The 11746-nt window shown below is 41.6% G+C and overlaps 1 protein-coding gene across 6 annotated transcripts in view; it reads right to left on the bottom strand.

Annotated features, from left to right (window-relative positions):
• pfkpb (phosphofructokinase, platelet b) overlaps positions 1 to 4477 on the bottom strand; it is a 140273-nt gene extending 135796 nt beyond the window's left edge. For 2 of the 6 annotated variants that reach the window (XM_087987537.1, XM_087987538.1), the window contains exon 1: positions 4167 to 4477. In XM_087987537.1, the coding sequence (XP_087843663.1) occupies positions 4167 to 4275 (109 nt within the window). In that variant the 5' untranslated portion in view covers positions 4276 to 4477. The remainder of the gene's footprint in view (positions 1 to 4166) is intronic. The other 4 variants (XM_087987535.1, XM_087987536.1, XM_087987540.1 and 1 more) reach the window with 3 other exon arrangements.
• Positions 4478 to 11746: the final 7269 nt, after the last annotated feature.

An 11746-nucleotide genomic window follows, 5' to 3' on the forward strand; every position in this document is an offset into this window, starting at 1 on the left:
ATTTCAAACAGGACGCACACAACTAGTAGAGATGAGCCCTGTATCCTATTACTATGGACTGATACAGCCTCAAACCCTTGAGTTCAATGAAAGGACTTAAAGCAAAAAGTCCCTTTCAGGTCTCAAAGAGCTTTGTAATCAGTAAATGACATTGGAAACACACTGTTGTAAATGAAGGTATATTGTATTTCACACAAGTTTCAATAAACACCTAGGAGAAAGTGAGGACTGCAGATGCTGGAGATCAGAGCTGAAAATGTGTTGCTAGAAAAGCGCAGCAGGTCAGGCAGCATCCAAGGAACAGGAGAATCGACGTTTCAGGCATGAGCCCTTCTTCCTGAAGGAGGGCTCATGCCCGAAACGTCGATTCGCCTGCTCCTTGGATGCTGCCTGACCTGCTGCGCTTTTCCAGCAACACATTTTCAGTTTCAATAAACACCAACAATAATAAATAACTAAATAACCAATAAGATAAAGTACTAATTAACCCATTATGTTGAAGATGGTTGAGAAATAAATATTGCTCAGGGCACCAGGAAGGAGTACCACAAAAACAGAAACAGAAACTCAGTAGATCTGGCCACAGATTTAATGTTTCAGGTCCAATGACCCTTCTTGAGAATGGAATTACACATTTTTCTTCAAGATAGTGACAATGAATCTCTTATGTCCACTTTATAGAAGACAGGAACTCAACTTAATAAAGCTTAATGATTTCACCTCACTACTGTAGTAATACCTTAGGCTCTGGTTACAGAGGGTCAGGTCTTTAGCAGAGGAAGGAGTTTCAGGTCCAACAGTTGGGTTAGGCTGCAATGTGAGGTGGGTGGTTGGTAATGCGGAGTCAGATCCAAGGTTGCTGGGGATGTGAAGGAGAATGTTTAATAGGTGCTTGTGGGGTTGTAGTTGAGGATAGATTATGAAGCACAAGGCCAGTTTGTTACTCAGGAGATAGTCTAGGTATTCAATTGTCTATTTTTTACTCAGTAACTATTACTGAACTTAATCAAAACCCCAGAAATTCTTCAATTTAAATATTTTGAGATTTTCACACATAGGGAAATTCCAGTGGCACGTGCATTTTCCTAGACAAATCCTTTGCAATATGTTATGATAGGACTTTCAAAGGGTTTCCTGCACTTCAGTGAAGATAGTCTGATCATTGTAAAATCTGGGACATTATTTCAGTTCAAGTAGAAAATTATCCCTTTGGTTTTGAAGATCATTTGTTCTAAAGTTTAACTGCTTTGCCAACCCTTTAAGTACAAGTCCAGTCAATTAGACCAAGGTCACTTTGGCTCTGATGGGGTTTAATGTGCATACACAAGTCAACTTATTGGCACTATTCTATCCAGGGCCATTCTCCCATATGCAGGATTCTGTATGAATGTGGGCATATATATATGTATGTGTGCACATGGGGTTGGAAGTCAGTGGGTGGGGGTTGGGGGAAAGAGTGCAGCTGTCAAGGCTGCCAACGTACAAGTACAAAGTTTTTTTTATTCACTTGTGGGACATGGGTGTCACTGGTTGGCCAGCATTTATTGCCTGTCTGTAGTTGCCCTAGAGAAGGTGGTGGTGATCTGCCTTCTTGAACCACTGCTGACTATATGCCATTGGCCCAGTTACATTTCTTTGTTGTGACTTTATAGTAATTGATACAACTGAATGGCTTGCTGCACCATTTCAGAGGACAGTTTAGAGTCATGCACATTGCTGTGCATCCACAGTTGCATGTCGACCAGAGCAAGTGAGGACGGCAGATTTTCTTCACTGCCACTGAAGGACATTAGTGAATCACATGGGATTTTCTGACAAACTCCAACGTGGCCATCAGTAGATTCATAATTCCAGATGCTTTATTTAATTCAAATTATACCCTCTGCTGTGTTGGAATTCAAACTCCAGTCCCCAGCACATTAGCTGAATTTCTGGATTAATAGTTTAGTGAAAATATCATTCGGCCATTGTCTCCACAGAATCATTAATTATGATCTTTCCCTGATTATTATGGACCTACTGTAAGGCACATACTGGACATTTTCACTTAATGTCAAGCATCCTGGGATGTAAAGGATTAGGCTAGATAGCAATGGGACTCTGTGTCTGCCTGGACACAGCTGCAGGTCACCCTGTCAAAGTTACATACCATCCACAAAAAGAGCCCTTTCAAATCAATTTATTTTTAAAGTCGGAGAGAGTTTGGAAGAGTAGATGGTGACTTGACTGGAAGATATAAGATCCTGAGGGGTCTTGACAAAGTAGATGCGGAGAAGATGTTTCCTCTGACGGGAGAAACTAGAACTATTCATCAATGTTTAAAAATAAGGGGTCTCTCATTTGTTAGAGGGATGCGGCTAAATTATTTTGTTTAAGAGGATCGTGAGTCTTTAGAAGTCTGTTCCTGAAAACAAGATGGAAGAAGAGTCCTTGAATATCTTTTAGGGCAGAGGTGGATAGAATCTTGGTGAGGAAGGGGGTTAAAAGGTTGTCAGAGTAGATAGGAATGTGGGTTTGAGGTTACAATCAGATCTGTCTAATCTTTAGTGAATGACAGAGCAGATTTGACAGGCTGAATGGTCTACTCCTGCTGTTTGTGCATGGAGGTGAATTCAAAATGTAGGTACACCCCGCAGCTCAAGCTGCACTTCTTCAGTGTTAGACATCCTCCTATTAGCCCTCTAGGTATGATAGCTCCCTCCAACGTTCAGCTAGTTCCAAGGAAATGCCCAATGTCAGGGTCCCAAACCAAACAAACTAAAATCCTGCCCCCTAATGTCAGCAAGCTGCTTGGCGTCTATTCCTGGTTCTGACTTCACCTGCGACAACCGTCCAATAGCAACCTTTGCAACATTTCATAAGTTATAAAGGATATGATCAAAAGTGGGGTGCTTGGCTAACTTTTTTCCTCTTCCTGGCGCTATGGAGTCAATGGGAAATAATCCAAGCAAAGATTTTGCTTAAAAAAAAATCACAGATGGATCAGAAATCAACCCCCGCCCCGAGCAACTGTTGCAATTTCCCAAACACGATTTGCTGCCTTTAAATAATTAATTACCACAAGACATTCGAGAAGGAAACCTTAAATTAAATTGTCCACGGGCGATTTATGGGGCCTTTTGTGAGAATGATTACAATATACTCATCACGGATGAGGGCGACAGATCTCAAGGTCACCGCCGCAATGAAGACAGGGGAGATTAATGGATTAAACGCCGCAAGTCAATAAATCAGGGATAACAGGGGGGGAAAGGAAACCCGCATTTACAAATACACAGTCTCAAACACACAAGCACACACACACACACACACACACACACATATTCAAAGATGCTAATATGACATGGCTAAGAGTGGCTACTGTAAACCAGCCAGCACCAAAAGGGTAAAGGCGGGTGCCCGAGATGTTTGACCAGCTTATCGGAGTCTCTTTTCGGAAGTTGGCTGAAGGAGTTGATTTGTAATTTAAAAGTGAAAGGCATAACGTGGTTGACCGGCCTTCACGGTAACACACGGCGTGAACCCCTCCCTTGGAAATTGACGCAGAAACTCGCAACCGCAATGACTGAGTGAGGAGCACGTACACTGCTCTTCCGTGTCACAGCATCCTCAAAAGCCAACGGGAAGAAACCAAACGACAGCCCGCATGGGCACCACCTACACCCGCAAACACACAGACCAGCAGAAACATATTTCTGTTTAAACCGCTCATCACTAAACTTGCACTGAAATCAAATCCAATCAGCAGGGTGTAACTTCTCCATAGGAAGGGAACACGGAAGGGGTTTTCTACCTGGATGGCTGAAATTGTCTCTTTTTTTGAAATACAACGTTTGAAAGTTTTGTTTTAAAATTTTATTCTTGTTTCAAAATGGAAGATCTTTGCATTAAGGCTGCCCGGAATTTTACCAGGTTTACAGAATCGAAAACAACGCAATGCGGTTCGGAGGAAATGCAGTTCTCTCGCTCTCGCTCTCTCTCTACACTGACCGAGTGGGATGGCTCCCAGGTTTAAAAACGTGTGTACATCTTTCCTTCAGAGGAAAAGTACATCAAACATTTGCCCAGCGCAAGGATGCTTCCCTCCCGGCTGTAAATCTAACCAGGTGCCCTCAATCCTCAGCCAAAGACTTTTTTAATGGTTTTGTTTAAAGAACTCCTGTTACCTTGCGCATCCCCTCCGCTGGTCAGGACGCCGATGGCTTTATCGCTTCCCGAGAGATCTTCCAATAATTTCTTGTCCGATTGCGACACGTCCTCGCTGGCAGAGTGCATCTTCGCATGTATTTGATCGTTTGTGAATATGACAAAAAGAAAACACTTTTTTCTTTACAAGGGGCAAGACTCTTTTTTTTAAGGCAGCGTGTGAGATGGTGATGTTCTGGAGGATGGTATCTGTGTGAGTTCCAGAGCTAGCCCAGATGTTGCAGCTGCTGCTGCTGCTGCTGCTCAGAGTCGCCGGTTCTCACGCTTCCACCGCCCGGCTCCAGCGCTGCGGCTGCAGCTCCGCCCCCACTCACGGACCTCTCAACCTAACCTGACAGCCCTCCCCATTGTGCCGTCAGACGCGCCGAGTGACAACCGTTTTGAGCCAATGAGGGAACAGCGGTTCCCCAGAGCACACCAATCAAGAGGCGCGCCTGTCTAAATGGGCGGGTTTCAGTTCATCCTCCCTCCCCCTCCACCCCGCACCCCACTTTCTCTCAAGATAGGTTGCGCCCCTTGAGCCGAACTCAGCCTGGCTTCTGTCTCTTTCACTCCTGTCAATCAAAGGGCTTTTTTTTCCTGGTCCCAGTTCGTGGGTTTTGGGGAGCAGAGCAACAGGCATTGCTGGTTGTCGAAGGGCAAGCTGAATCAATACAGCAAGGGGAAAGAAAAAAAAATGTCTCCACTGGAAACTTGAAAGCAGAAACTAAAATTGCTGGAGAAACTCAGCAGGTCTGTGGGAGAGAAAACAGCTAACGTTTCGAGTCCATTTTTACAGCAACTCGTGATGGAAACGAGTCAGAAGGAGGGTCGTTGAACTCGAGACAGTTTCCTCTCTTCACGGATGCTGCTGAGTTTCTCCAGCAATTTCTGCTTTGATGTGTGTGTATGTTTCACGATTTCTGGTGGTATTTCCAGCTCAAAAGTGGATTTTGTGTGTACTCGTTGAGCGCATTCCAGCTACGATAGTCGGATCATGCCTGGATTCAGCCACTTTTCAGCCCATCCTGTTTGTTAGAGGGTCACCACTGGAAGTTGTACTGTTGTTCCAATCAACGGAAGTCAGAAATATAAACATTGGACATTTTGCGAAACGTGACTGCTTTTAAATAGAAGGGAATTCAAACCAAAATGTAAATCAACCCTTTTTTGCTTTCCATTTATTTCACTTGGAAGGTATTATTGATATTTACACTGTTTTCGAAGCAATAATGAAGGCGTTTATTTATACAGCGTCTTTATGATGTTTCAAAACATATACCCACAGTTAACAAATTATTTTTAAAAGTACAATTCCGTTTTTGTTTGTACGCAACTAAAGCAGACAACTTGCATATGTCAAGACAGTGAAAGGATCACTACAAAATCTTTTTGTTTAATGATGTTATTTCAGAGATAAATGCTCGCCAGCATGCTGGGAGTGCTTTAAAAAGTGCCGTGGAATCTTAAACATGAAACCTAATTTGAAGAAGCAGCTTGAGTCTTAATTTAAAACCTTGTTCAAAAAGCCGAACTGGGACAATGTAATATTACATCGCTCTTGCACCAAGATGCATGTCTAAATTGTTCAGTGCAGGCGCACTTGTGGCACAGTGGTAATGTCCGTACTTCTGGGCTCGGAGGCTGGATTCAAATTCCACCTGCACCAGTGGTGTATTCCGATAGGTTGATTAAAACACTTTAATTACACAGTATAACAATTTCTGCTTTACGGCATATGTTACAAAACTAATTCCAAGAATCATAGTGAATGGCCGTGAAGTGCACTGAGCAGACTGAGAGCCCTGAAAAACACTTTGAAAGTATAAATTATATGCACCGTCGGCTCATGGTGAGAATTAGCCTCAAGCTTCTGGTGCAGAGGTGCAAGGGTTACCTTGCTACACCAATAACTTATATTACATGTCCTTAACATACATAGTAAAGTATCACTCTATGCTTCACAGAAGTATTATAAAACAGAAAGGATAGCAAATCATGTAAGCCAATATTAGGAGTAATGACAAAAAGCCAGGCCGATGAGATCAGTTTTAGGGGTGTCTTAGGGAAGAAAGTGAGGTTGAGCGAACGGGTTCCAGAGTTATAGTGAAGGGAACTGAAGGCAGGGCCATCAATGGTGAGGTAATTAAAATCTGCAGTGTTTAAGAGGGCAGAATTAGAAGCGTTTGACGTTTGTAGAAAGGTAAAGCAAGGCAATTGGAGGGATTTGAAAGGGAGGAGAATTTGAAAAGTGTTCTTTTTTAGGAATCAGTGTAGGTCAGTGAGCGCATTGGTAAATGAATGAGATTTTGTGTGAGCTACGAATTGGCAGCAGCGGTTTGGATTTGCTCAGGTTTACTAGGAGGGTAGATCAAGGGCAACTTCCCCACCCTGCCACCAAGTGAGATCCTTAAATGGTTGGTAGTCTCATCCCACCTCTACATCCCATCCCAATAAACACAACTCCAGGCAGGTAAGATGCATGGCAGCTAGAATCATGCAGCCAACTTGTCATCTCACAGTGATGGGGATTCCTCAATCAACTGCATTCAGTGTCTTATTGATCATCATTAGAATGGGGTAAGGCTTACTGAGAACCACTGTACTGTCCTTGCTGCCAGCCCCACAACCTTCCTCTGCCCGCCCTGTGAACCCCTTCCCATTACCCCAATATTACTTACATGTGGCCTGGCATACTCCATGATCCATTCCTCCCAGCAGCAGTCATGGTTCCCCCCACTGGAGTTGCTGAGCAAAAGAGTTTCCAGCTTCTGATTGGCCAGCAACAAGATTTCCAACCCCGGGGTCTTGGCCTGCCACTGCCTATTGGCTTGTGGCTGGACTGATCATCCTGTAAAGAGGGAGCATGGGTGTTTCACAACTCAGAGGTAAATGAGGCAAAATGGCAATGTCTCTCGACTAATCATCCATGGAGACGTGTTTATGTCCCAACAGGACAGCTGGAGAAGTTTAAATTAATTCAATAAAAATTCTGGCATTGAAAGCCTAATTTCAAAAATGTACTTTAGCTATGAAGAGAGGCAAGCTCAAGCTTTTTTCTTTAAAGGAGAAAAGATTGAGGGGGGGCCTTATAGATGTGTAAAAGATGATAAAAGGCATGGACAGGGTTGTTAGAAAGCAGCTGTTCTCTATAGTTGAAAGTTCATTAACAAGAGGGCACCCATTTACGATGAAAAGCATGTAGTTTAGAGAGATTTTGAAGCAAAATCTTTTTACCCAGAGGGTGGTGGGAATTGGGAGAGTACTGCCTGGGAGGGTAGTTAAGATGGGCCATTTCACAAACTTTAAAAGGTATTTGAAACACTATAAAATTCAAGGCTATGGACCTAGTGTTGGAAAGTGGGACAAGTGATGTTTTAATGTAGTTTAACAGTACAAACACAATAGATTGAAGGGCCTTTTCTGTACAGTATGATTCAATAATTCAATGCTGACTATGAAATTGTCATTGACTATCATAAAAACTTGAATGATTCATTAATGTTCTTTAATTCATGGAAGAAAGTCTACCATCCTGACCTGATCCAGTCTACATATGAGCCAGGCCCACAGCAATGTGATTGACTTGTAATGTCAGCCAATCAGCTCAAGGCCATTTAGGAATAGGCAACCTAGGCCGTGCCCATAAATCTTGAAAAGTCAAAGGGATTATTTCCAGCACCAAACAATACCCTTGACATCTCATGAAATTCTGCCCTGAATGTGATTAAACATGTCAAAGAACATTGAAACAAGCTTTAAAAAGGATGTGGCCTTGCATCTTGGATAACCCTAGGATACTTTTCTTCCAATCCCTAAATTGGACAGTTACAAACTTACAGCCCCATTGAAACATTCACTCTTTATATCTCTCACCTGATATATGTGTGCATACTGTATTTAATTAAGGAGAGCTACATAGTCAGACTTAAGGTTGTTCATCATACAGCTTATGAAGAAGGCCAGAGAATGAGAATCGAACATATATGATGGTTTTCAGCTCCCTGGATCAAGTTTGTGATCTTCTTGATCTCCATATAGCAATTATATAGCTGGTGATGCATTTATCCACAGATCCATCTGTATGTTGATTGTCCAGTTATGCTAACAGCATTACTAGAAGCACATATTTAAACACAACATTCAGCAACTTCTGCCTGAATTGTGCACATGAATGAGGATCTCCCTCCTCCACAGTCAAATGAGCTGCTGAGTCTTTTTTATCAATGAATAATCGTCATTTAGGTAGTTTATTGTAGAGTGTCCCATGGTATAAAAGTACAGACAAACGAGAGTTAACACTCGTAGGACCTGTGGGAAGAAATGGTAATTATGTGTTCCACAACAGACTTATCAGCAAAATTAGAGCCCATGGAATAGAGGAACTGAAGCAGAATTGATACATAATTATCTGAAGTTAACAGGCTGGGGCTGTTTTTCCTGGAGGGTCAGAGGGGTGACCTTATAGACGTTTACAAAATCATGAGGGGCATGGATAGGATAAATAGACAAAGTCTTTTCCCTGTGGTTCGGGGAGTCCAGAAGTAGAGGGCATAGGTTTAGGGTGAGAGGGGAAAGATATAAAAGAGACCTACAGGGCAACTTTTTCACACAGAGGGTGATACGTGTACGGAATGAGCTGCCAGAGGAAGTGGTGGAAGCTGGTACAATTGCAATATTTAAAAGGTATTTGGGTGGATATATGAATAGGAAGGGTTTGGAGGGATATGGGCAGGGTGCTGGCAGGTGGGACTAGATTGGGTTGGGACATCTGTTTCCATGCTGTACACCTCTATGATTCTATGACAGAAAAGAAAGCAGAGGTGAATTCTTTTTGCACTGGAGGATGATATGTAGTGGTATTTCTTAGGTGTTAGAGCCCCTGGTTTTCCTAATAAGGTAATGACCTCGACTTGAGCACACAGGACACATTTTCAAACTCTGTGCATCACATAAACTTGGGAGTATTATGAAATGTGAGTAGAAATGTGGTAAACTTCAAATGTACATAGACCAGTTGGTGCTATGTGCAGAGCAATGGTAGATAAAGTTTAATGTTGAGAAGAAAAGGGAAAAGCCATATAAAATTATAAAGGAGTTTAGTTGTAGAGAGATCTATAGGTATCACGAATAAGCCAATGAAAGGCAAGATGAGAAATAATTAAAGTATATGGAATCCTTGCCTTTAAATTTAGGGTCAGAAAATACAAACATAAAGAAGTTATAATAAAGCAAAATTGAAGGAAAATGCTGTTTCTCTCCAGTTCTTTTGGCTCACTTGGCATAACACATTAGTAAACATTTCATTCAGTTAGTGACATGATCAATTAAATACTTTATCTGTATTATATTCAGAATGAAAAATCCATTAACTGGGTTTATTTAATAATAATAGAATTCTTGAGTTATTATATAAATAAGACTAATTTGACAAAGATGCAAAGCTGATTAGCATAGTTTGAGGTATGAACTTATTAATGTTTACCCTTCTAAACAACACAATACAAACGCACACACATACAAATTCTGTACAGAATAAACACTTTATTTGGAATAAAACTCATCACCCAAAAACTTGTAAATTCTCCAGAATAAAAGATAAGAAATGTTCTAGATAGCTTTCAGTCTGACATCATTGCTCACATAGTTGCCTGTCACTAGGTGCATGCAAATATCACTGGCATCTTCTCAGAACAGTGTGCCCAGAAGGTGTTGAGAGGAAGTCTTTGAGAAGCTCCTCCTGGAGAATAGCTGTTTCATTTCTTCAGCTCTCACAAGGGATCATCCGAAGGGTTTTCCAGAAAGGAATGTGGTGAGCAGTGTGGGTTCGGAGGGATATGGGCCAGGTGCTGGCAAATGGAACTAGATTAGTTTAGGATATCTGGTTGGCATGGAGGAGTTGGATCAAAGGGTCTGTTTCCGTGCTGTACATCTCTATGACTCAATGACTCTCAGTGTCCTTTCTGTCAAGATAACATTATTTCAAGTGAACTAATTTTCATAATCCTTTGGAAATGAATTCTTAAAAAATATTAATGATTGAAGTGCCCTCATCATACCATATAAAACACTAGTTCAGTCCCAAGTGGAATATTGAGTCTATATGTGGTACAATACTTTAGGAGGGCTGTGAGTGCATCAAAGAGGATGCAGAAAGGATTAATGAAAATGGTTCCAGGGATGAAGAGCTTCAAATTTTGTTTTTCATCTGTCCCATTACCACACCTTTTGGTTTATGTACCACAAAATCCTTCATTCCTACCCTCCAGCCTTTCACAAACCTTTTGTTCTATCTCATTACAATTTCACCTTGTAATTATTGAAAACAAATTATGTTTTTAATCTTCTCTCAATTCTAATGAAGTATCATTAGTCTGAAATGTTAATTCCATTTCTCTTTGCAGAGGGTGGTAGACCTACTGAGTATTTCCAGCATTTATACTTTTGTTTCTGATTTTCCGCAGCAGCATGCCTTTGCTTTTGGATAAGGAATTTCAGTATTTAGGATATTTTGGAAAAATTGGGGGAATTGTCCTTGAAGATGAGAAGATTATGAAGAGTTTTATCAGAGGTGTTTGAAACAGTAACGAGGCAGAGACTGTTACATTGGGGGAATGATTAAGAATCAGGTGATTGGCAAAATTTGCAAAACCAGGTGAAAACACATTGTTACACAGCAAATGTTACTGAGAAATACGGGTTACAGGAGCAGGAATAGGCCATTCAATGTGTGTCTGCTACACCATTCAATGCATTATGGTTGACATCCAATTCACTACCTTTTTTCTGCTTTCTCCCCATATCCTTTGATTCCTTTAGCCTGAAGAACTACATCTAACTCCTTCTTGATAACATTTAACCTTGACAGATTTTTGTGGCAGAGATTACTACAGGCTCATCAACACACACTGGATGAAGATATTTCGCTTCATTTTAGTCATAAGACTCACTGCTTTCTGTCAGACAGCCAATCCCCAATCCACTCCAATAGCTCACCTTGAACACCATGGGCCTTCACCTTACTCAGCAGCCACCCGTGAGGCACCTTATCAAAGGCTTTTTGGAAGTCTAGATAGATAACATCCACCAGGATTCCCTGGTCTAACCTACTTGTTACCTCTTCAAAGTATTCTGACAGGGTTATCAGGCATGACCACCCCTTATTAAATCCATGCTGACTTATTCTAATCCGACCCTGCCCTTCCAAGAATTTAGAAATCTCAACCTTAAAGATGGATTCTAGAATATTACCTACAACTGAGGTTAGGCTAATCGGCCTATAAGTTTCCATCTTTTCTCAAAGACTTCCTCTCAACACCTTCTGGGCACACTGTTCTGAGAAGATGCCAGTGATATTTGCATTAGTTCCTTTCTTGAACAAGGGGGTGACCACAGCAACCTTCCAATCATCTGGGACTTTCTCTGACACCAGTGATTTTTGAAAGATCACAACCAACGCCTCCACTATTTCCTCAGCCACCTCCCTCAGAACGCTAGGATGTAGCCCATTGGGGTCAGGAGATTTATCAATTTTTAGACCTTTTAGCTTTTCTAGCACTTT

Source organism: Chiloscyllium plagiosum, unplaced genomic scaffold, assembly GCF_037043375.1.
Source record: "Chiloscyllium plagiosum isolate Xiang-an unplaced genomic scaffold, Cpla_swu_hap1 HiC_scaffold_5, whole genome shotgun sequence".
NCBI classification, from domain to species: Eukaryota; Metazoa; Chordata; class Chondrichthyes; order Orectolobiformes; family Hemiscylliidae; genus Chiloscyllium; species Chiloscyllium plagiosum.